The 25707-nt window shown below is 44.3% G+C and overlaps 1 protein-coding gene across 2 annotated transcripts in view; it reads left to right on the forward strand.

Moving 5' to 3' along the window:
• Positions 1-25707, forward strand: part of GABBR2 (gamma-aminobutyric acid type B receptor subunit 2) — a 415572-nt gene that overhangs the window by 162022 nt on the left and 227843 nt on the right. For both annotated transcript variants that reach the window (XM_055271718.1, XM_055271719.2), the window contains one exon: positions 12439-12609. In XM_055271718.1, the coding sequence (XP_055127693.1) occupies positions 12439-12609 (171 nt within the window). The remainder of the gene's footprint in view (positions 1-12438; positions 12610-25707) is intronic.

Consider the following 25707-nt stretch of genomic DNA (forward strand, 5'->3'; position numbering starts at 1 on the left):
TCTTTAAACTAAAAGTATCTAACATGCTTATGTATGTAGTTTCTATTTGACAATAGAAGTTTAAAAAGAAAAACATTCAGGATGAAGAATTTTTAAAAATATACATATGATTTTTGTTTCATATGTTTTCATTGGACCATCTTTTCTTTTCTTTCTTTTCTTTTTCTTTCTTTCTTTCTGACAGGGCCTCACTCTCGCTCGAGCTGGAGTGTAGTGGCATGATCCTGGCTCACTGCACCCTTAACTCCTGGGCTCAAGCGGTCCTCTTACCTCAGCCTCCCAAGTAGCTGGGACTACAGGCACCCGCCACCATGCCTGGCTAATTCTCTCTTCTTTTAAATTGCCCTGGTTGCTTTCTAGTCTTAGCCTCAGATGCCTCCTTGAGAAGCAGCCCAGAAAATTGGAGGGAGGACTTCGTTCTAAGAACAAAAGTCCTAAGCCCTAGCCTTGCCATTTGCTAACATGCGGCTTTGAGTAAGTCACCTCTCTGAACATCAGTTTCCTTATCTAAAAAATGAGGGTAATAAAGTCTACTCTACTGATATCATGGGTTTTTGTGAAGATCAAAATTAGACTAAAGAAGTAAATACGTTTTGGGAATTGTTAAATCACAGAGAAGAATCATAGCAGTCTGTGGAATGAGCAGGGACTTGTGACATTAGTGTCCCTGCTCTGCCAGTTGCTTGCTGTGTGATCGTGTGCAAGTCACTTATCCTCTCTGAGGCTTAGTCCCCTCATCTGAAAAATGCAGATCAGAATCACATCTACTTCATAGGGTTGTTGTGCACATTAAGTGAAGAAGTGAATGCTAAGCCCTTCATGCAATGCTTGCTCCACGGTACGTGCTCATTATTTCATAATTTCAAGAAGTCAAAATATCTAAGCTCAGGTCCCAGCTTTGCCTCTTTTTTTTTCCTCTTTTTGAGAAGGAGTCTCCTCTGTCACCCAGGCTGGAGTGCAGTGGCACAATCACAGCTTACTGCGGCCTCAACTTCTCAGGCTCAGTTCATTCTCCTGCCTCAGCCTCCCGAGTAGCTGGGACCACAGACACGCACCACAATGCCTGACTAATTTTTTGCATTATTTTTGTAGAGATGGGGTTTCGCCATGTGGCCCAGGCCAGTCTTGAACTCCCGGCCTCAAGCAATCCTCCTGCCTCGGCCTCCCAAAGTGCTGGGATTACAGGTGTTGGCCACCACACCTGGCTGCTTGCCTCTTACTAGCTATGGGGCCCCAGGCAAGTCGCTATACCTCCCTGAGACTCAGTTTCTCCCACAGGAAACAAAGGCAATAATGTCTCCCTTACAAAAATTGTCACAAGTTCCTGATAAGAATATGCTGAGTGCAGTGGCTCACACTTATATCCCAGCACTTTTGGAAGCCAAGACAGGAGGATCACTTGAGGCCAGGAGTTTGAGACCAGCCTGGGCAAAATAGCGAGACCCCTGTCTCTACTAAATATAAAAAATAAAAAAAATAGCCAGGCATGGTGGCACATGGGTATAATCCCAGCTACTCAGGAGGTAGAGGCAGGAGGACAGCTTGAGCCCAAGAATTCCAGGCTGCAGTGAGCCATAATCATGCTACTGTACCCCAGTCTGGGTGACAGAGTGAGACCCTGTCTCTAAGAAAAAGAAAAAGAAAAAAAAGACTGGCCACAGCAGGGGGTGGTAAAAGCTGAACTGCTGTGCATTTGATGAAAAACTAAACCTCATTAACAGAAAGGAGAAATGATTGTTCCCCAAGAGGTTGTAGCCCAAGCTCTGTCTGACTAAGGAGATTTAAAATCTTACAGCCAGTCTATGCACGACACCCCAGAAGGCCTTTTGTTGGAGTGGGGCTTCCAGAACTCACTCAAATGCCAGGCATTCATTTTCCCTTGTTCACTTGGGAAATGCTTTGCAGCCGCCCCGCATCACATTAATCTCACCGGCATCTATGTTGAGGCACTTTTTGTCCAAACAGTTTTTCACCGGGGCTTGAGCACAGCGGCGACCTGGCGCAGACCTGAAGTGGACCCGAGTTCCCGACACACACAGCCCAGGGCCTTTGTATACATCCTGGCACTGGCCACAAACAGTGTTTTGTCAGAAGCTTCCTGAGAAAGTTGCGTTCCATTCATCTTGGCTGAAAGGAACCCTAGATGACAAATACCTCCCTCATTTAATTACAGAAACAGTCAGCAAAGCAGTGGAAAAAGATTAAACCAGCAGAGAAAAGAGCAAGCCTCAATCATTTTCTCATCCCTTTGCATTTGGCCTGAGTTCCTTACCTAGGACTTAGCAACTGTGGCCCCGCCCCCCACTCGGTTATACCTGCCTCCTGAAAAAATGGTTTATTTTTGCAGAGAAGCTAAACTCGGATGCCCCAAAACAGGCAAAGAATGAATTGCATTTAGGCAAGAATTCGTCAATGGCTTGGAATTTCATAAAGATCCTGAAGCTGGGAGATGCGTTTACATTTTTTGTCTGGGTTCGTATCTGCAAATGGAAGTGAGGCACAATGGCAATTATCTGAATAAATCAGATTAAATAAAACACACACCCACACAAGACCAACAAACTCCTTAATCATTTCTTCAATGTTGGAGAAGCATAGATTTTTGTGGTTGCAGAGAACCTTTGAAATCTTTGGTCCAATCCATCACTTTCAGAGACGAGAAAAACAGACATCTAAAAGGGGGGAAATGACTTGCCCTTGTTCTCTCAGTCACAGGGACAGGGTTAAGCCTAAGTGTCCCGGCTCCCTAAAGAGGCCTTGTAGCTGCATGAGCTCACCACTTCTTTCTGCATTCAGGTGCTTCTTGTTACAGTGACTCATGGTTCAATATGCAGGCCCTGAACGCTCATGAAACATCACGGTAGGCTAGAGGCCTCCAGCTGGAGAGAGATGCTCATGGCTCTCTTCCCATCCCATGCTGCTGGTTAAATGTGTCTCCTCTAAAACTTGCTGTGTTTGAGAGGCCCTAGAAGCCATGGCATAAATTGTTCCCTCCCTGGTCTACTGGATGACCTTTCCGAGCCACAGTTTTTTCAGGTATAAAATGGATGATAATTTCTACCTTGGGTAATCTGTCTGAAAGTTTTTCTTTTGTTTGGTTTGGTTTGGTTGAGACAAAGTCTTGCTCTGTCGCCGAGGCTGGAGTGCGGTGGCATGATCTCAGCTCACTGCAACCTCTGCTTCCTGGATTTAAGCAACTGTTCTGCCTCAGCCTTCCGGGTAGCTGGGATTACAGGTGCCCACCACCACGCCCGGCTAACTTTTGTATTTTTAGTAGAGACAGGGTTTCACCATGTCGGCCAGGCTGGTCACAAATTGCTGACCTCAAGTGATCTGCGCACCTCGGCCTCTCAAAGTGCTGGGATTACAGGCATGAGCCACTGCACCTAGCTCTGTCTGAAAGTATTATCACCAAGTCAGACATGTATTCATAAAAACTCTCCTTTGGATGGCTTAGACTGTGACTGGCCGATTGGGTGGTTGGGTCATTTCTCCATTCGTTCATCCATCCACTGTCAAGCAAGCTTTGCTCTCAGGCATGTTAGAGAATGGATTTTTTTTGAGTGAGTGTAGGATGAGGAAATAAAAACAAACATCCTGTCCCCAGGAAGATTGCAGAGGATCCCCTGTGTGAACAGACTCACCCCAAACCCAGTATCTATGAACTCTCTGGCAATCATAATCACAGGGAGTGCAGGGGACTTTATGCATCTGTAAAGCTTCAGAGTCCACAAAGTTCTTTTACATCCTGCCATCACCCCTCCAAAGCAGGCAGGGCAGAGCTTACACTCTTAGTTCTACAGATGCAAGAAGGACAGTGGCCTAAGTTTGCACAGCTAGGAAAAGACAGTGTTGAGGTCCAAATCCAAGATCTTTGGAGTCCAGGGGTCTGAATCACACTCAGCTGCTGCCCGTCTTTGCCAGGATGTCTCTGGGATTCAGATTGAGGGACTTGTATCATTTCTGAGGGGCTGTGGTGGTTAGGATGGAGACAGTATGACTTAACAATACTGGTTCCACTCCTCCATTTCTAAGTTGCATGATCTTGGACAAGTTCCTTTTTTCTTTTTATATTGTGGTAAAATGCACAAGATAAAATTCGCCATTTTAACCATTTTAAAGTGGATGAGTCATTGTCATTGAGTACATTCACAATGTTGTTCAACCATCACCACTATTTAGAGCTGAAACATTTTCATGCTTTCTTGGGCATGAAAGCTTTTGTGCTTTTGCCCCAATTTGCTTTGTTGGGCAAGTTTTTTAACCTCTAAGCCTCAGTTTTCTTATCCATAAGATTACTAACAGCACCTGCCATAGGGTTGTTGTGAGGATCAGGTGGGATAATGGGAAAGCCTTGGTATAAATAAAAGGTGATGGGTGGGGGCAGCTTTACTAAATTTGTATACTGAGAACTAGGTTATAGGATTTGGACAGGACTGTCTTCACGCTCTAGGATGAAGGTCAAAGCTGCTTCACCTTGCCCATATGCTGGCTTCAAGGCAACCACTCATAGTGCTTAATTCTTTGTGAACTTGGTCCTTGACACCAAGATTCTGGAGGATTTTGTCTCTCCTCTGGCCAGGTGGCCATGGATAGTGCAGGGGAGCCATCAGGCCCTGTGGTCTGGTCGTAGGTTGGGTAGTACCTGGATGCCATCATTATCAGAAGCACTCAGGTCAGTTCCTGGGGTGGGAGTGAAAGAATGAGATGTTATTTAAGGATCTTCTATGGGCCAGGATGTGCTCAAGGACTCCCTGGGCAACTGCTCAAGACAAAGAGAATGCTGGTGATCCAGGTTTAGCCTGGCTACAGATTGGGGCAAGCAGAGGGGTGGGCAAAAACCCCACTCAGTGCCCAGAGCTGGCCAGTATGGGATGAGCTGGGCAGTCTTACCCACCAGCCCCCAGGGGCATGGCAGCACCACCACATTAGAGAGCAGTTTGATGGTACCAATCACGAACCTTAAAAACCTTCACACCACCTTTTGGTTTAAATGGCATCTGAACAATGCGAAAGAGGGTGCCAGGCCCTGCCACGTATTTGGTTAATTCAGACTAAATTTATTCATGATTTTTCTAATACTTTTACTAAACTACTGACTTGAACTTTGTCTTTGCAATATTTGAGAACATATGGTTTACTAAATAAATAAATGGCATAAACCAAAAATGAAAAAAAAAAAAGGGTATTTGGCTACTCAATAAAACATTTGGTACCCAATAAAACATCTTTTCAGCTTTCCTTTGAAACTATCAAAACACGGAAAAGAAGCCAAGCACGGTGGCTCACAGCTGTAATCCCAGCACTTTGGGAGGCCAAAGCAGGCAGATCACCTGAGGTCAGGAGTTCAAGACCAGCCTGTCCAACATGGTGAAACACCAACTCTACTAAAAATCTGAAAAAAAAAAAAAAAAAAAAAAAAAATTAGCTGGGCATGGTGGTGGGTGCCTGTAATCACTGCTTGGGAGGCTGAGGCAGGAGAATCGCTTGAACAATCGGGAGGCAGAGGTTGCAGTGACCCGAGATTGCACCACTGCACTCCATCCTGGGCAACAGAGCAAGACTCCATCTCAAAACCAACCAACCAACCAAACAACCAAAAAAAAAAAAAACATGAAAACACACACATACATACACTCTCAAGGAACCAAGAGACCCCAATACTCATTCATATTCTAGATGTTTAGAAGCATCATTAATTACAAAGTAGATGGCTCTAGATCGAGAAAATTCTAAGCTTTGCTTCCTGGCATTCCAAACCTTGCGTCATAAAATAACAATTGTGTTTAAAATTAACAGGTAGACCTTTTCCTTTCTCCCCTACAGTCTGAGTTAGACTCAGGACTCATATCAATTAGCAAATTAGACAGCTATTGCCTCTACCTCACGGTTGCTGATCTCTGAGACAACCAAATTGCTTTTTTCTGTTTATTCTCATCTATCTTTCGCTAAACTCAGACAGAGCTATACATTCCTAGGGGGTAAAAAAAACCTGGATAAGAAGAGGAGGGGAGCACGCTAGATGTGAATTGCATTCTGGGAAGCAGAGACTTCCCATGTGAAATTTTCTAGGCAGGAAAGAAAAACCCTAGCAGCAGTCCAGGAAGGGAATTTAATATACTGTGTTGATCTAGAGTATTAGAAAGTTGGGCACTGAGGGTAAAAGATGATGTCATTTATTTAATGCAGGCCAGCCTAAGGTGAAAGCCTACTAGACACCAAAAACTGTGCTTAAATACTTATTCTCCAGCCTTCTGAGAAGTATATGCAATTAAAACGTAAATAGAAAACAGGGCCAAGTACCGTCCACATGTGTCTCTTGATAAGCCAAGCCTGAAAACACTTGCCTTGCTTTTGAGGATGAATAAATTTAAAACACCTTTGAAAAAGTACTTCAAAAATAATGAAAAAAAGCACAGTACTCAGAAGAAGTGGAGGAAGAGTCCATCTCTGAAAATGATCTATTGTAGGTTAAAAAAGAAAACTTTAGGAAGATGTATAGCCTCCTCAATCATATGCAGTAAAACAGGCTCCCTGAAATAGCCTGCAATTGGAGGATGGGGCGAAAAGGGAGATGATCATGAAAAATTCATAGGAAACTAAAAATTGTCAATAACACAATACAAATATGTTAAATACAATAAGGCTTAAAACTGAGGCTGTTGAAAGGCAAGTCAGGCAACTCACAGAACAAAGAACCCGAATAGCTAACATGTCTATGTGTCACCACTCAGCCACATTCCAGGCAAAGTAGTGCAAAATCAAACAATAATGAAGTACCATTTTATCTCTGAAAGACTAACAAAAATTAGGAATTCAGATAATATCAAATATTGGCCAGGATGTGAAGAAATGAGAATGCTATGTCCTACAGCTGGGGCTGTGGATACAGCCATTTTACCAGAAAATAGTGAAAGCTAATATGCACATAGCCTGTAATAAAATACAGTAAAATAAGATGCTCTTCTAGATTGAAGAGGACAAGGACTAAGAGATGCAATTATGAAAGAAAATAGGACAGATATGGATTTAGAGAATGAAGAGACAACATACAGATAATCCTGTGGCCCAGAGGAGAAACAAGAATATATAGGAATATAATATAAATATATATAATAAACATATGTACTATATTTATTATGTCTAATATATACAATATTATAAATGTATAAATATATGTTAAATATATTATAAAAATATAAATATAAAACAATATACATAATATAAATATAGCATAGTCATTTTATATATATATATATTAGGTTTTTTTTTTACTGAGTTGGAAATACTTGAGTGTATAGATTGTATACAGGTCGTGTATAGGACTCTCTTTATCCCAAATAAAATCAAGAGTACAATTTTTTTGAATTCCAGGAATAAGGGGGAAAAAATCTTTCAGGCCTCCAAGCAGAGAAAACTGGGTACCTACAAGTGAACGACAATCAGTGACAATCAAGCCAGCCCCAAATTTCTCCTCTGCATCACTTTGTAGTTTCAAAGGGGAGAAATGGTAGCCCAAGAATTTCATGCCCAGCCAAATTCTGCTGTGTGTCAATGCAACACAGGGCCATCCTCAGTAAGTTGTCAACCCTTTATCCTTCTCAAGGTACCTATTAAAAAGTAGTCCAGCGGGCTGAGACCTGAGGCAAGATTAATTCACATAGCCAGAATAGAGAAGAGTAGATACAAAGTTGAAAACCAGCGGGAACAAAGGGAAACAAAAAAGGGAAGCATTAAAAAAAGAGATGGCCAACGAGATGATAAATGCAAGGCCAAATATTTACTACAGCAATAAACATACATATTTTAAAATCTGTCCATATGCTCTTTTCAAGATGTGTATTTAAAAACAATCTTAATAGAATACGAATAAAAGGAGGATTAAAAAGTGACAGGCAAATGCAAGCAAAAATACAGTAAGGGTTGCTGTATTAATAACAAGCGTGATACAGTATCAAACAAAAAGCAATAAAATGACGAAGAGGTTTATTTTATCTTGATAAATATTTCAATCTTCACTCGCTCAATGAACATCTATTAAGTGCCTGTTATTTGCACTAGGCAAAAGTATACATTGCTGAAAAACGAAGATATAATTGTGATGAAAATTTATGCTCAAAACAAGATAAAATGAACACATATAAAGCAAAAACAGTTGAAATACATGAAGAAATGGTCAGAGACAATAGAGAAAAATTTAACAAACTTCTCAGCCTTTGATAGATCAAGTAAACAAAAATACAAAGTGTATGATAATATAATTAGTTTGGTTATATCTATTATGCATAAGTAGTCTAATAAAGAATTCTATAGCTTATGACTATAGATTTCATCTTTTTTCCAGCCACCATGGAACTTGTACAGAAGTTGATTGTATAATAGGCCACAAAGAAAATCTCAATAAATTCCAAAAGCAGACACTGCACTTGCCAAATTCTCAAAATAATGCAATAAAACTAGAAATTATAACAAAACTAGAAATTAAATTTTAAAATACTCTCTGAATAAATCCTTGGCTAGGAATTAACTCAAAGCCTCAGTCACAATCTGTTCAGAAACAAACTTGGTTACGTGAAACAAGGCAGGAGAGCTCAGAAAGCTTGGTCTCCAAGTTAGGGCCCTAATGCTAACAGCCCTGGTGATGCCAGATGCTGGGTGACTGTGCTAGGGGAAGAAGGCCTGGGGAGCATGTAGGAGGCAGGTAGATAGTCATCCATGGGAGAAAGCGCACTAGTGTTAGGGTCCCATAGACCCGGGTTCAAGTCCTGCTTCCACCTCTTATTAGCTATAGTGGAATTTTGATATCTCATTTCGGGGCTGCAGTCTACTTATTCCAAACTAGGGGTGTCGAGCTGTATCTGTGGTCCTCAACCCTCACTGAGCATCATAATCACCTGGAAAATTTTTAAATAATACTGATGCTTGGGCTAGATGCCCAGAGATTCTGATTCAGTTTGTTTGGAGTGGGACTAAGTCATCAGTATTCTTCAGAATCTCCCCAAATAACTCCAGGGTGCCAAGAACCCCAGAGCTAGATGATTTCTCAGATGTCTGTTAGTTCTGAAGTCCAGCAGTACTACTGGGCACCTGCAGTTTTTGTCCATGGAAGAAAGTTTCAGGAGGCTAAAGCCAGAGAAACAGTGACGCAAAGCAATCTAATCAAAGCGTGCATTATCTCAAATGGTGCAGAAAATGTCAGTGCCAGTTAATATTTTGCACCCAACATGATTTAGACCCGGGGCACATATTGTACTCCAAGCCTATTGTAAACACAATGGGCCATTTATTCACTGAACAGTAACCACGGTAATTACCCACAGGGAAAACATATGAGGTTGTTCAAGCAACAATTAATTGTGGACCTGGAACTAATGGGACAATAACGGTAAAGTAGCAACCAGAGTGTGATTCAGAAATCACATCAGAAAGCCAACATTTTCCAAATTGTATTAGATAAGCATTTTTGGGGATGTGATGGTATATATAATGTCCCTGTCCTGAAATAGTTGCTCCCAGGTTTTTCTAATAGCTCCTTCCCCCACTGGTGAGCATAGGAGGCTTGCAGTGTTTTTAATCTTGTGAGAAGAATCACAGACAGTAGGTTTGAGGGGACTATAGAGAGCTCTTATTTCCCGCACTCACTATGGGACCTAAATGTCAACCGAAGGCAGGTGCGCAGATCTTGATTTGGTTGGAATGATCCTCTTTGTGAATATGATGGAAGCCACTGATTCCTTTTTTCAGAAAAATATGCATGTCTGTCTGCACATACATGGCCATGCAAATCCTTTCCTACAGTTTTCAGGGGGTTCACAGACACTTTGAAGCCCTTCTGTTGTCACTAGGTTGTGGTCCAGTCTTTGCTTGCACACCTCCAGACACAGGGATCTCACTACTTCTGATGGCAGGCTTTCCATGGCCAGACAACTCTGATGTGAATGTTCCTCAATGTGTCCAGTTGAAATTTCCCTCTCATTAGTCCTCTTCTACCAAGAATCTTTGAACATTGACAAAAATCATTCTACCCTTGACCTTTACTTGTCTTGGGGTGTCTCTATCTCTGTTGGATCTTAGAAGATGGTTTCTACAGGGGCTCTGTATCTTCAGGTAATGGCTGAATTACTGTTGTGTGGTCAGCCCCAATAGATAGGAGATCCAGCAGTTCTAGAGAGTGGCTGTCTACCCTCTGAACCAGACATGGAAGGGGACAAATCTCTACTGCCCCCCACAAACTTTTGTAAGGGGAAAGTGGTTCTAAGGTGACAGAAGAAGCAGTAAAGCAACTTCAGCTGGAGGCTGAGGGTACCAGGATGTTATTTCCCTGAATGCTGAAATTGGAACGTAAGATGTATCAAATCCAGAGCTGCTGCTGGGACAAGCAAGGGTTTGGGAGATGGCTGGTGGCAGCAAAGATTGAGCTTGCTTCATCCATGCCCTCTCTGTATCAAAGGTTTGAATGAAACAAAAGAAGAGAAGGAGGGAGGGAGGACAGACAGACTAGAAGAAACCATGGAGAAATTATAATCTCCGAGTAAGAGAAGCCTTTCTTAAATATGACATAAAACCTGAAGTCATAAAGGAAAAAAACTGATAAATTCATCCTCATTAAAAAAAAAAACATGATTACATGGAAATGGCACTATAAACAACATCAAGAAACAGAGTACAAACTGGGAGAAAAATTAGCAACTTATAAAGGGCTAATTTTCTTAATATAAAAGATCATTTCTATAAACTGATAAAGAAGACTACTAGTCAAATTAGAAAACAAGCAAAAAATGTGAAGTTTCCAGAAAGGAACTACCAATTACTTTTACACATAGGAAGAAGCTGGGTGCGATAGCACACCTGTAGTCACAGCGACTCAGGAGGCTGAGGCCAGAGGCTTGAGCCCAGGGGTTCAAAACCAGACTAGGCAACATAGTGAGACCCCTTCTCTAGACAGATTTTTAAATTAGCTAGGCATAGAGGCATACACCTATAGTCCCAGCTACCCCAGAGACTGAGGCAGGTGGGGATCGCTGGAACCCGGGAGTTCCAGGCTGCAGTGAGCTATGATAGCAGCATTGTACTGCAGTCTGGGCAACAGAATGGACCCTGTCTCTAATAAATAAATAAATAAATAATAAAATTAATATAAAAAATAGAAGAAATACTCAACCTCACACTAAGAAAAATGCAAATTAGACTATAACAAGATACCATCTTTTCACCATCATACTGCAAAGATCAAAAACTTTGATAACTACCTTCCGTGGCTGAGGCTGAGGGAAGGAACAGAGATCACAGGAAGTGTTATGGAAGAGGTGACATTTAGGTTGGGCCTTCAGGAACATACAATTAAAATCCAATTTAACAACTTAACTGGCACTTAAAAAGAAGAAATAATAAAGAGAACGATGGACAGCTTTGACTACCGATTGGAAATTAAAATACACACACATAAAATGTAAAGGCAACACAAACTGAGATATTTCCAACAACTATAATAGCCTGAGTTTGAATGCTATGTACATAAAATATCTTCATTAAATTCAATCAGAAAAGCATTAGAATACCACTCAAAAAATAAACGAAGGACATGAAAAAGTAACTCCTAAAATAGGATATGCTACTAGTTAATAACCATAGGGAAAAGTTCAGCATTATCTGTAACCGTGAATGCGATATGATTCAGGGTTTTATTTGGTGATAAATCGTTATAAAATTAGACAGAATAACATTTTTTACTCCTTCTGTTGGCAAAGATGTGGTGAGACTGGCCCTCTAATCATTCCTGGCTAGTAAATTTGCAAACTGATAAAATATTTTTTGGAAATAAGTATAAATCTTTAAAGACTCATATTCTTTATCTGAAAAATTTTATATCACAGACTGTATCTTATGGAAACATCTCAAAATATAAAACAAAAAATGCTATGTACAAAGATGCCTGTAGAATAATATGATGATAATGACAAATTAGAAATAATCGAAATAACCCCAAATTAGAAACGATTCAGTAAATTATGGTATATTCATATGCTGGAATATTGTGCAGCTATTATGAGGTTTACAAAGAGTTTTTAAGGATACTGTTAAATGGGGAAAAACAGTTCAATTGTGCATGTAGAATGATTTCAGGATCTTTTTTAAAAAATCCAATCACTGTGCATAGAAAAAGGACTGGGAAGGAATAGACGATAACATGAATGATGGTTCTTTAGGGAGGGGTAGATCATTGGCTATTTTTTCCCTTCTTCCTCCTTATTTTGCATTTTTAAACCTTCCCTTCCATTATGATATGTTACTCTTACAATAAAAAAGTTTTAAAAATATCTGTCCCCATGTATGTATGCTCCAAGTTGAAACTAACAGTCTCTATTCCAGTAGGAAAGATGCTGGGTCACAGCTGCGAGGCTCATCAGTAAAAAGTGTTGTCTCTTTTGTGTTTTTCAGCTTTCTTTTGCTGCAACCACGCCTGTTCTAGCTGATAAGAAAAAATACCCTTATTTCTTTCGGACCGTCCCATCAGACAATGCGGTGAATCCAGCCATTCTGAAGTTGCTCAAGCACTACCAGTGGAAGCGCGTGGGCACGCTGACGCAAGACGTTCAGAGGTTCTCTGAGGTACGCTCGGCTCGTGTGGACACGGCCTGCCTTACTGCTTGCTGCTGTCATCTAGCAAAAGGCAATGTGGTTTAGTCAGGGATGGGTACTGTCACAGGGCTTTTAAGCATGTGTTGGTTAGTGCTATCAAAGCTGTTTCACCGTTGACAAAATAGAGCTGGTGGCTGAGGAATTTCACTGTGCATAGGACGGGTGGAAACCATCATCAGAAGTGAAACTTCCCTTTCATTCTTTTTATTGGCTACCTCGTGTAGCTTATTCCCTCAGTGCCCCTGTGGGCTTGTCTTTGTTATTGATGCTGTCGTGACCATCTAAGATCACAAAGTTCTACCAGGGGGTGTTCATCTGTGAGGAGAGTTTGGGGGAAAGGCTGGCTTGGACCGAAGATGCCAATGTCACCTTGGATGGGGTAGAGTTTTGTTTGTTCTAAATGACTTACAAACACACCTTAATATATGGTAGGCAATTTTTTTGTTTTGTGTATGTGTTTTGTTGTGGGAAAAAAAAAAGCCAAAATATGGGTAGTAAAAATGTAAAAGTGTTGCTTTGTCCCAAGCCACCTGAATTACGCTTTCTCTCTGAAAGTTAACTCCTGCGTTCATTTAGGGGTTCATCTGCCTAGAACTTTTTCAATGTATTTGTTTTAAAGCCAAATGACTTCATATCATGTATGTTTCTTTTTTCACTTTACAACAGATCTTAGAGGCCTTGATTAACCTCATGGTTTAAAGGGACCTGGTGTTCTGTCAGATGGGTATATTGTAACTTACCAAGCCAGCCCCTCTGAACGTTGACCACTTTTCAATGGGACAACCATACTCTCATGCCTAAGTGTGCATCTTGGCAGTAGACTTCTAGAAGTGGAATTGCTGGGCCATTTAAAATTTTAAGAGGGACTGACCTCCAGAAAGGCAGTTCTAATTTCTAGTCCCACCAACAGCATTTGAAAATTCCCATTTTCACATGTCCTTACTAACAGTGGATATTAACAAATATTTGAAACATTAGCCTCACTCAGATGAGGACAAAATGGCCTCCTTTTTTCTCATTTGCTTTGTGTCTCCTACTTTCCTTTCTGTTCCCATGTGTGCTTTTGATACTTGGAGCCTCCAAAAACACAAGACAAACCAAGTGTTCTTAGCAGCCCAAGAGAAACAAACTTTAGCCATGTGGAGGATTTCCATGCATGAGTCAGGGGTCTAGACAGACCTCAGCTGGAGCAGTGGGGGCAGACACACAGCCTCCTGCCAGCCTGGGAATGGGGAAAGGCCGGGCAGGGTGGCAAGAAAGTTGGGAGCAGAGCAGGGCTGGTAATCAGCAGACCTGGTTTCCACTGCAGCTCTGCACTTACCTTCTGAGGTTCTTGCCCTCTTTCTCTTCCATGGGAAGGAGAGACCACTTCATACATTGGCTGTGTGACCTTGGAGACGTTACCTCGCTTCTCTGAGCTTCGATTCCTCCCCTGCAAAATGGGGACAATAACCTCTTGCATGCCTCCCTGCAGGGCTTCTGCCAAAATCCAATGAGTAATGGATTTGAAAGAGCTTTGTAAACTGTAAAGTTCATACACAGAGAGGGTTGTTTTTGGAGGTGCGTGAAAAGTGGAAGTGTTTGGCCCCACTGTCTGTGGGTATCCAAACAAGGCAAGCTTTTCCCAGGCAAGACTGCTCGTCATCTTCCCGCCTCTCTGTTTGTCAGCCCCTGGGAGGAGGCACAAAGGGCACTTGACCTCCAGCGGGAGTGACTCATTGCCAAATGCTGAAGAGGCTTTTGCTGAAAGGCCGCCTTCATAGAGAAGTGAGAAATGTTCTAAAATGAGAGTGAAACAAGTGGATGGTGGAGGATAAGAAGGACCCATCCCATGGCCCCATTAACACTGGACTCTGCCAGGATTTGGAGAGACCTGCTTTTTTCTTTTTCTTTTCTTTTTTTTTGGACGAAGTCTTGCTCTGTCACCAGGCTGGAGTGCACTGGTGTGATCTCGGCTCATTGCACCCTCTGCCTCCTGGGTTCAAGTGATTCTCCTGCCTCAGCCTCCCAAGTAGCTGGGACTACAGGCACGTGCCACCACACACAGCTAATTTATGTATTTTTAGTAGAGACAGGGTTTCACCGTATTGGCTAGGATGGTCTTGATCTCTTGACCTCTTGATCTGCTCACCTCGGCTTCCCAAAGTGCTCCCAAAGTGGCGTGAGCCACCGTGCCTGGCCAGACCTGCTTTTTTCTGATAGCATCTTTGGCTGTCAGAGCCTGAAGGACCCTTAGAGACATATCTCTTACCCTCCTCATTTTGTAGAAGGGGAAACTAAGGCCCAGAAAGGGAAGGGGACAAAGTTCAAGGTTTCAAGGCACCTCTGAAGTCATGAAAGATTATTCACAGAAAAGTCAGAACTAAATTTTGGGGTCCTGAACCCCTCAGTTCAGACTTCCCATTGCTTCTCTTTTCTTCTCTGGCTTCCTAGAATTGCATGGGAACTACCTGCCTGTAGCCTAAGAGGTTTGAAATTCCCACCAGACTGGTTCTAAAGAGGGTAAACTGTGAGCCCTGACATTGGTTGGGTGCCTTATAGATTCCCAAAAACTCTCACAGACAGCCACCTTGTAAGGAGGAGTAATGGTTCCCATTTTACAGATGGGGAAACTGAGGTTTTCAGAGGGTGGGATGTCTCTTGCCCCAGGGCGCATGCTGGTAAAGAGCCCAGGCAGGGCTGGAAGGTGTACCCTCAGGCTGTTGCTGTGTGTCCTCGCTACATGGTCCTCACTGGGTAATCTCAGATCTTGACTGTTGGGTAGCACATCTTTCCCCTTGCACAGCCATGTCAGGGCCCTCAGCCAGGGTTTCAGAGCATCTCAGTGGGAAACCTCTTTTCCCGAGGACAGGATGCTGCTTGCTGGTATTGCTGGCAAGGACCCCTCTTGATTTAAATCTCTCAGCCCAGCTGACTCTTCTCTGTGCCCAAGAGCTTTGGCATCCCTCTCTCAATGTCTGGGCTGCATCGCTGGAGTGCAGGCCCTGGAAACTCGCCAGGGGCTAACAGCTTTTCATGAGTGCAAAGGAAACTGGATTCCTTTTATGAAACTGGTCGATCAGCAGCATCAAGCACTTCTGTTCCGGACTGGTGCACTGGAAGGAATGTCAAGTGAAAGAAATCCTGAAGTCGGAGGGGGTGGTGGAGGGGCTTTACTCCCACGGAGCTTATTACTGTGGCACTGGGACTGTGGAAAGGGGTAGAGGGCTGAAGGCCATCCCACCTAGGGACCAGCTGCTCCTGTGAGCACCTCCAACCTCTGAGATTCAAGGTAAGCCCATGGTAACCCAGAGGCTGCTCAGGACTTGGGTCCGAGGTACTGATCTCTAGGCCCACTTTGGCCAAGCATGGCTGTGTGACCCCAGGCAATTCACTTTCCCATGCTGACCCTAGGATGTATCAGATCTAGAGCTGCTGCTGGGACCAGGGTTCCATGGAGAGAATTGGTGGCTGGAAAGTTTCCGCTTACTCTGCCATGCCCCCTCTGGATGAAAGGTGTAAATGAGATGAAAGAAGGAAGGATTTGGTACCAGATGGGCTGATCTCTGAGCCCATCCTTGCTAAGTGATGGCTGTGAGATTCTAGGCCTCATAGAGATCCACTTTTCCCTGTGTAAAACGGGGCTATTTATCCTACCTTGCAGGTACTGAAGATGAGATGGTTAAGTGAGAAAACAGAAATGAAAGATCTCCGCGTAGTAGGTGCTCACTAAATAGCCATTTGCTTCTCCAGTGATTCATGGGGCAAACTGAAAATGCAGGTCCATTCACTCAGAAAATCAGTGTGGCCTCCTATGTGCCATGGTCTGTGATGGGCCCTGTGCTGTGGAGGACCAGAGATCAATGACACAGGCTGGGGGTGAGTGGTGAGGCTCCCTGCATTGAGTTCTCAACTCTGGCTGCTCGCTAGAATCACCAGGGAAATTTTGTTTTTAATACAAAATAAAATGTACATTTTTGGATTTTCTTCTGTTTCCTTTTCTTCACTTTTAATAGCCTTATTGAGATATAATTTACATACCATACGGTTCATCCATTGTTAATGTACAGTCCAATTATTTTTTATAATTTTTTTATGTTGGCCAGGTGTGGTGGCTCACACCTGTAATTCCATCACTTCGGGAAGCCAAAGCGGAAGGATCGCTTGAGCCCAGGAGTTTGAGACCAGCCTGGACAACATGACAAAGTGCTGTCTCTACAAAAAAAATACAAAAATTAACTAGGCATGATGGTGCACACCTGTAGTCCCAGCTACCTGAGAGGCTTGAGCCCAGGAGTTCAAGGCTGCAGTGAGCTATGATTGCACTACTGCACGTTTTAACTTGGGAGACAGTGAGACCCTGTCTCAAAAAAAAAAAAAAAGTATGTGTTTGTGCAACAATCGCCACAATCCAGTTTTAGAACACTCTTCATCACTCTAAAAATTCCCATGTGCCCATTTGTAGTCAGTTCCACCCCCCAGCCCCAGGAATAGTTTTACCTTTTCTGGAAATTTCATATACATGGAATTAAAGAACACGCAGTCTTTTGCGTTTGGCTTCTTAGCGCAGTGTTTGAGGCACGTCATGCTGTGGCATGTGTCAGTGGTTTGTTTCTTTCTACTGCTGAGTGGTAATCCCCTGTATGGATGGAGCATCTGGGGAGCTTTGAAAATCCTGATGCCCAGGCCATCCCCAGAGCAATCACACTGGACGACCCTGGTGTTGGAGCCTGTCCAAGCTCTCCAGGTGGCTTCAGTGTGCCGCCAGCGTTGAGGACTCCTGTCCTGCGTAGTTGGCTCAGAGTCAGGAGCTCAGGGTGGAAGTGACGCCCTCTGGTGGTGGGAGACCTTGAGCTCAAAGTAGCCCCATTCTAGCTGGTGGCCCTCAGCAGGCCTGGGGACTGAGGAGCAGGATGGAGAAGGTGGAGGGAGGCCTTGGTCCAGCGCTGGGGGCCCCTCCAGATGGAAGACAACAGTGGGGGTGTGAAGAGTTGGGGTGGTACACGAAGTCTGCGTTGGAGAGGGATAGGCAGGCAGGTAACCCGTGTGCATATTGAGGGGCTGCAGTAAAGAGCTGGAGGGTTGTTTGGAGGCTGTGGACAGAGCCAGAAGAGGGGCATAAGTACTGAGAGGCCAGGCCCTGGTGATGTATGAAGACCCATTGTGGCATGGAGGTGCAGGTCACTGGAATTTAGGGCAAGGAGCTGAGAGGCCAGAGTGCTGAGTGATGTCACATGGGCACTGAGGGCCCAGGAGGGAGATAGGGCTTGGGGTGGAGATGAAGGCAGTGGACAGGGGACTCCTAGGAATACAGAAGAGGGAGGCAGGGGCATTTGGGTCTCTCCGCCTTTTCAAGTCTTATGGTCTACCCAACCATCTTCACCAAGTTATTCTTTGGGCTCTCAATTCTATGTTGCAGCTAACCAACTAAGTGCTTAAGTGCCCGTAAGCCAATCACTTGCTGTCTCTGGGTCTGTTTCCCTTTCTGTAAGCTAAGAGAATTGGGCCAGTTGACTTCTAAGATACCTCCTAGCTCAAAGAATTTTGGATTCTAGGATGTGAGCTTATGGAGACCTGGCCTTTGACCCTGATCCTGCCACTCCCAGGGACATGGCTGTGAGAATTACTTAGCCTCTTTGTGCCTCTGTTTTGTTTGTTTAAGAGACTAATTTTAGATGATTTTAGATTCATAGCAAAATTGAGAGGAAGGTGCAGAGATTTCCCATACACTCCCTGTCCCCACACAGGAACAGCCTCCTCATTGTCACCATCCCTGTCAGAGTGGCCCATTTGTTACAACTGATGAATCTACATTGACATGGCATCATCACCCAGACTCCAGAGTTTACATGAGGGTTCACTCTTGGTGCGGTATATTGAATGGTTTTGGACAAATGCATAATGACATGTATTCATCATTGTAGTATCATTAGAGTATTTTCACCACCCTAAAAGTCCTCTGTCTTTTTACTGATCCCCAAAGTTTTGCCTTTTCCATAATGTCGTTTAGTTGGAATCATACAGAATGTAGCCTTTTCAGATTGGCTTATTCCCCTTCTTTAATACGCATTTAACTTTCCACCATGTCTTTTCATTGCTTGATAGCTTGTTTAATTTTAGTGCTGAATTAATGCAGCTGTCCCTTAGTAACCATGAGGGATTTGTTCCCGGACCCCCATAGGTACCAAAATCTGAGGATCAAGTCCCTGATATACAATGGTGTAGTGTTTGCATATAGCCTATGCACATCCTCCCATATTCTTTAAATTATCTCTAGATTATCTTTGATACCTAATACAGTGTAAATGCTAGGTAAATAGTTGTTACACTGCATTGGGTTTTTCCGTGTTATTTTTGTTGCTCTGTTGTTATTTATTTATTTATTTATTTATTTTTAAAATATCCTCCATCCAGGCTGAGTGTGGTGGCTCATGCCTGTAATCTCAGCACACTGGGAGGCTGAGGTGGGCAGATCACCTGAGGTCAGGAGTTCGAGACCAGCCTGGCCAACATGGTGAAACCCTGTCTCTACTAAAAATACAAAAAAAAATTAGCTGGGCATGGTAGCGGGCGCCTGTAATCCCAGCTACTTGGGAGGCTGAGGCAGGAGAATCACTTGAACCTGGGAGGCGGAGGTTGCAGTGAGCTGAGATGGCACTATTGTCCTCCAGCCTGGCAACAGAGTGAGACTCTGTCCCCCTGCCGCCCCTCTGAAAAAAAGAAAAATCCTTGATCCATGGTTGGTTGAATCCGTGGATGAGGAGCCTGTGGTTACCAAGAGTCAACTGTATCCATTGTCAGGATGTACCACAGTTTATCCATTTACCTACTGAAGGATATCTTGGTGGCTTCTCATTTTTTGCAATTATTAATAAAGCTGCTCTAAACATCCATGCACAGGATTTTGTGTGGACATCAGATTTCAGACCTTTGGGTAAATACCGAGCAGCTCCATTGCTTGATCATATGGTAAGGGTATGTTTCATGTTGTAAGAAAACATCAAACTGTTCTCCAAAGTGGCTGTACCATTTTGCATTCCCACCAGCAGTGAATGAGAGTTTCTGTGACTCCCCATCCTCTCCAGTATTTGGTATTGTCAGCGTTCTGGAGTTTGGCCATTCTAATAGATGTACAGTGGTATCTTGTTGTTTTAATTTGCATTACCCTCATGTCATATGATGTGGAGCATCTTTTCATAGGCTTCTTTGCCATCTTTTTTTCATCTTGAGCATGAGGATAATAACAGCACCTACCTCTTAGGGTTGTTGGGAGGATTCAATGTGTTAGGATACTTAAAGTACTAAGAAAAGTGCCTGGCTGTTATTTTTATTATCCAGAATCAGGTTCCTTGGCCCGTGGCTGGCCCCCATTCAGGAGCCCCACTGCAAGGCTGAGTTTCTGTGCCTGCCATGAGCATGGCTGCCTTTCCCTTTTCTCCCTCCAAGCTCCAAGACTCCCCACCTAGTCACTGGTCCTCAGTGATCTTGAGGCTTCTGAGGCTGACCTTTCGGTACTGGTGACCTCTCTCACGTGGCATGCCCCACTGAGGTGAGGCCCTTAATCTGCCCAAGACCAAAAGGTCACCATCTGCAGAGCTTCCTCTTCAAAGCACCTGCCCTTTCAGGCCCTTCAGGGCCCTGCCTGGCCCTTTGAAACCTTTACCCCTTGCTAAGTTGCCATCTGCCCCACCAAAAGGGCCTCGGGTCAACTCCTCTAAAGTTGCTGCTTACTCTTCCAGAGGGGAGGACAGGGAGACCCCGGGCTTGCATCTAATCTAAAAGCCACCCTTGTTAGAATCATCATCCTCTCCTGCTGCTCTGAGCAGGAACAAGCTCCTTAGCATGGCTTGAAACCCTTTATGGTCTCTCTGAGGCCTCCTCCTCTGTCTCACTGCAGTCACTTCTTCCTTTGCCCCTTTGGTCCAGCCACACCTCCATGCTGGCTTCTCTCTTGGCAGGAACATCCTGCCCTCCATCTGGCTCAACCTCCCCAGCTGGCTCCAGGTGTGCCGTCTCTGTGTTCTTCCTCCTCATTTTTCTCCCCATACCAGTTTTTTGTATGATGCAGCACAAGACACCATTTGCTTCCTCGTCTCTCACCCACTGTCACTGGATGGGAGATGAGATGAGATGATGAATGACAGCCACAGCAGATCCCTGTGTCCCCTCACCCTGCATGCTCCCTGGTGCAGGTGTGTTCAGTGGTGATTTCAGTACATGATTCTTGATCCATTAGGCCAGACTCTTAGGGACAAATGCAGTTCTTTCCCTCCTGTCGTCCTGAGTCCACCTGTTCCTGGGATGGTGAGATGAAGGTGTAAGGGGTGCAGAGAAACCCCAGCCCCAGCATCCAGGCTTGTGAAGAGTCCATCCTGTCTCTTGACTGCCTCCTGCCTGAGTCACCCGGGCCATCGGGAAGAGCAGAAGGGAATAACGGATGATTCTAACAAGGATGACTCCTAGGTTAGATGTAAGCCCAGGGTCTCCCTGTCCTCCCCTGCAGGAGTGTCTCCCGGGATACTGCTCTGGAAGAGTAAGCAGTAACTTTAAAGGAGTTGACCCGAGGCCCCTTTGGTGGGACAGATGGCAACTTGGCAAGGAGGGATGGTTGCAAAGGACCAGGCAGTTCTGGCAGAGTCAGCAAGTCTGACTCCTGCAGAATTCCACTCAGGTCACGCCAATCATTTCTTAACTTGAAGTCTTTTTTGGATGTGACATTGTTTGTTGGTGGAAATTCTTCTAGAGATCTCAATGGAAAGTTCTGGACCAGCCATTGGCATCCACAGTCCCCAGGAACCTGCCACGTGCTTGCTTATAGGTGATGTAGGTGTTGGGCTTTGGGAATGCACACACGGTAGTTCGTGTCCGAGTTAATTTTCCTGACTTTGTCATCCTGGGATAATTTTTTCCTGAGTTGTTAATGCTTCAGAATCCTCTCCCTTCAGGATTGGGCAATACTTACTTCTACACCAGTGGTTCTCAAAGTGTGGTCCCTGGACCAGCATCATCAGCAGGACCACTTGGGCTCTGTCCCAGCCCCAGTGAATCAGACACTGTGGGATGGGCTCAGCTTTATGATTTCGATGCAGCTAGAGTTTGAGAACCACTGCACTGAAGGAATGGACAGCCTTCAGGTGGGACCACTGTGCTCCCAAGCTCACTTTAGCTAAGAACAAGGCCAAGCACACTTGGAGGGCTGAGCCACCTCTGAGCTCTGCCCTTGGCATCCCTCCTGGCTGCAGGATCACCTGGGCTGCCAGCGTATCAGCAGATCTTTTATCATTAGGTGACAGGGGACTCCCGACAGATCAGATTCTAATCCTAATGGTACTAGTGCCCCACCTCTGGCCCCAACTTTTATCTGAAGAACTTGCTAATGCTTTTAGGTGACTTGGCTGCCTGCCTAAGCAAGCATCCTCTCCTTCTCTGTGCTCTTCCCTCGAGCTCTGCAAGGGGCCAGGCCTGTGGGTCAGCCAGCAGGAAAAGCTTCTTATCTGTCCTGTCCAGACCTTGGTGGCTGTTTGTGGCAGCCTCTTTGGCATTTGAAGGGTTAGGGTAGGTCCATTATTTCCCAGCGCATGGTTTAAATATGTGATGTGATTTTTGTACAATTTTAATAGCTCTGTATTTGTGTTATTATACACTAGGAAAAAGTAAAATGATGACTAGCACATCAAAACTGTACTTCATGGATGTTATTGCTTAGGATGGAATCCCTGTTTAAAAAGTGAAACTGTTCAATTGAAAATACTAATTAATGCTTACATAGGTGGTGCACAGACATGGTGAAATGGCCTCTAAGAGGTGCAGGAGTGACTGAAGTTTGGGGACCACTGGGATGAATAAAAAGCACTTAGCCGCCTGTTTATTTAACTCATGAGGATAGATGGGTGAAGGGTGGGAGTGGGACTGGCAATAGACTTCTCCTTGAAGCTCTGATCTAAAGCAGATAATCAATGGGAAAGCCATTTGATCAATGTCAAGAATCAGCCCCACAGGCCTTCAGTCTTCTGCTGAGGCTCCATAGGGACAGATCCTGGGGTTCAAGCAACACTTGTTCTTTCATGTGAATGTCCCCCATGGGAAGTGCAGCCCACTAGCAGTGCTCTGTCCTACCCACCCCTGCAGAGTGGGAAGACCCCACCTAGGTGAGAGCCACCGCCTGTCAGGGGCTCCAGTTTCTAGTTCTTCTGCCATCTTGGAGCAGTGTGTGCACATCTGGAGCTTTTCCAGGATGTTTTGCTCAGTGGTGGCTGCCATGGCTAAGCCTGCTGAAGAGAAGACAGATGTCCAAGCTTGGATGCCTTTGTCTGGCTCAGAGCTCCTGCCCTCGGGACAGATGGCCCACTAGTCTCCTCCTCCCTCCACTCCAGAGCAGAGAAGATGGCTGTCCCATTTGTGGTTCAAAAGGAAGACCTCAGGACCTAGTGGATTGTCCCCCCTAACACTCCACACCAGGTCCTCAGAGTGGAGTCCTTCTCCCCACTCCACACGGACTCCACTCAGAGAGGCTAGGGTGACTTGCCATGGGTCTGTGGTGCCAACGCCAGGCTCCTGAAGGGCTGGGTGAGTGTTGTACTCTCCGCTCAAGAGGGCATGTGATATTAGATAAATATATCCTCCACTCAAGCTGTAAGGCTCCTGGAACATAGCGTTGACTGAGTGTGCCTTCTTCGAAACAGTCCACAGGAGATCCTTCAGGTCTCTGGGGGAAAAGGACCATCCACAGTGACCTCAGCACCCTCACCAGGGACACTTCCTGGTGTACCCTGCCCAGCCCTGGGCCAGGCTCCCAGGGCAGGACTCAAGCCTTGTGAAGCAACACCCCCTGCCACACACACACACATCAGGACCTTAGGAGTAGGAAAATGTGATTAAAATCTCATCTGCCAGTTATTGAGAACCTACTGTGTGCCAGATAGTTATGTTCAATTATTCAGCATGGTGTGGTCTCCCTTTTTTTGTTGTTTTTTTTTTTTGAAACGGGGTTACCCTCCGTCATCCAGATTGGAGTACAGTGGTGCAATGGTAGCTCACTGCAGCCTCAAACTCCTGGGCTCAAGCGATCTTCTGGCTCAGGTTCCCAAATAGCTGAGACTACAGGCACACGCCACCGCGCCTGGTTATTTTTATTTTATTTTATTTTTTGTTGAGACAGAGTCTCATTTTGTTGCCCAGGCTGGTCTGGAACTTCTGGGCTCAAATGACCCTCCCACCTTGGCCTCCCAAAGTGCTGGTATTACAGGCATGAGCCACAGCACCTGGCGCTGTCTCCCTTTTAGAGAGCGGACTCACTCAGGAGGATTAAGTAATGCCAGGGTCTCATAGCCACGAAGTGGCAGGTATAGACATGAACCCCAGTTTGTGCCTGCCCTTGTGAAGAAGAGGAAGCCAGGAGTCTGGGGCCAATATTCCCCCAAGTCCCTGTACCCCACCTACCACAGAAGCAGGGAGGTGAATATATAGGCCAGTCAACCATGTCTCAAGGGGACCTCTTCGCAGTCCTTTGGAATTTTTGCCATGGGATCCTGCATTTAATTTTTATTATTTTCTCAAGTTGGGAATCGCAGAGCAGAGCACTGTCCCTTCACGCTGCTCCTACCACCCTTCCCGAGACACATTGTTTCTGCCGGTCCTCTTGGCTGACAGGGCAGTGCATCTTGTAGTGTGTAGGTTCCCTAGAGCTATTCTGGTACATTCTGGCTGCGGTTTCTCCCCTAAGGCCCATCTGCCAGGCTTGGGTAGTGCCAGAGCCACATGAGCAAAGGAGTGGAGTTGGGAAGGTGTGTGGAACCTTCAGGAAACAGCAAAGAATCTGTTGGGGTTCGATAGCTCCATGAACAGAATGAGAAGTGGAAGGATGAGCTAGGAGGCAAGAAGGATGGCGAAGACCCCGGCATGCCTCTAAGTTGAGACTTTACCTGTCAGCAGTCGGGAGCCATGGATGGTTTTTAAATTAGAAGTGAGATAGTAGCAGTCCTGAGGGCCAATTGGGAGGAGGAGACCAGAGGCTGTGAAAGCAGCCAGGAGGTGACTGCAGTAATTCAAAGGAAAAATAGTAAGATTACAGTTACTTTCTTACCATAAAAATGTCAAATTCTTTGTTGTGGTTATTTTCATTTTAAAGTACTAATTATTGTTTTTTAATTGTAATATGGATATGAACTCAATGCAGAAAACTTGGAAAACACAAAAGAGCACAAAGGAAAATTTAAAATTGGCCATAACCTACCCACTGAAAGGTCATCATTAACATCTAGGCTGATGTCTTTACCATTTTTTCAATGCACATAAATGAATGTGTGTAAATAAATACATGCTCTTGCTATCGAAATGGCTCCTTAGCAATGCAGGGGGAATGTTTTCCCAGGTCAGCGAATGTTCTCCATGACTCTGTCACCGTGACTCCTAATGGCTACAGTGCTTCTTGACTTGACCCCAATCTGTGCCATAGCCCTGATGTGTTTTGCATTGTATTTGCCTCCAGTCATATTTATCCTATAGTCTGTTCCCTTTCTTCCTATATTCCAACAATTCTGCATTGTCCATGAATGGTCTTCTTCTTTTTTCCAAAACTATTGGGATTTTTTTTTTTCTTAACATGTTTTTGGCCGGCCATTTCAAGGATTTAGGGATGGGACAGGAGGTGGATGTGTGTTTGTTCTCACCATCTTTATCCAATTCCTGTTTAAACTATTCTACCCTGTGCGTATGCCATCAGTTACTCAAGAAGGCCGCCATTATTGAACATGGAGGTAGTTGCCAATTTTTACTGATTATAAATAATGCAGTAAACTCATACTTGTACTTTGGTGGGAACATCTCTGATTATTTTCTGAAGATAATTCCTAGAAATAGCATATGCACATTTTTGAACCTTTTGTACATATTGCCAAATTGTCCTCCAGAAAGATCATACCAATTTAGAGTTTCATAGCAGTATACGGGAGCATTCCCTGCCAATATTGTGTATTATTCTTTTCTGATTTTTGGCAATTGCTATTTTAATTTGCATTTTTTTCATTACTATTGAGAGTGAATTTTTTACTAAGAATATTTCTCATTTCTGTTTCTCCTTTTGTAAATTGG

Source organism: Symphalangus syndactylus, chromosome 3, assembly GCF_028878055.3.
Source record: "Symphalangus syndactylus isolate Jambi chromosome 3, NHGRI_mSymSyn1-v2.1_pri, whole genome shotgun sequence".
Lineage (NCBI taxonomy): Eukaryota > Metazoa > Chordata > Mammalia > Primates > Hylobatidae > Symphalangus > Symphalangus syndactylus.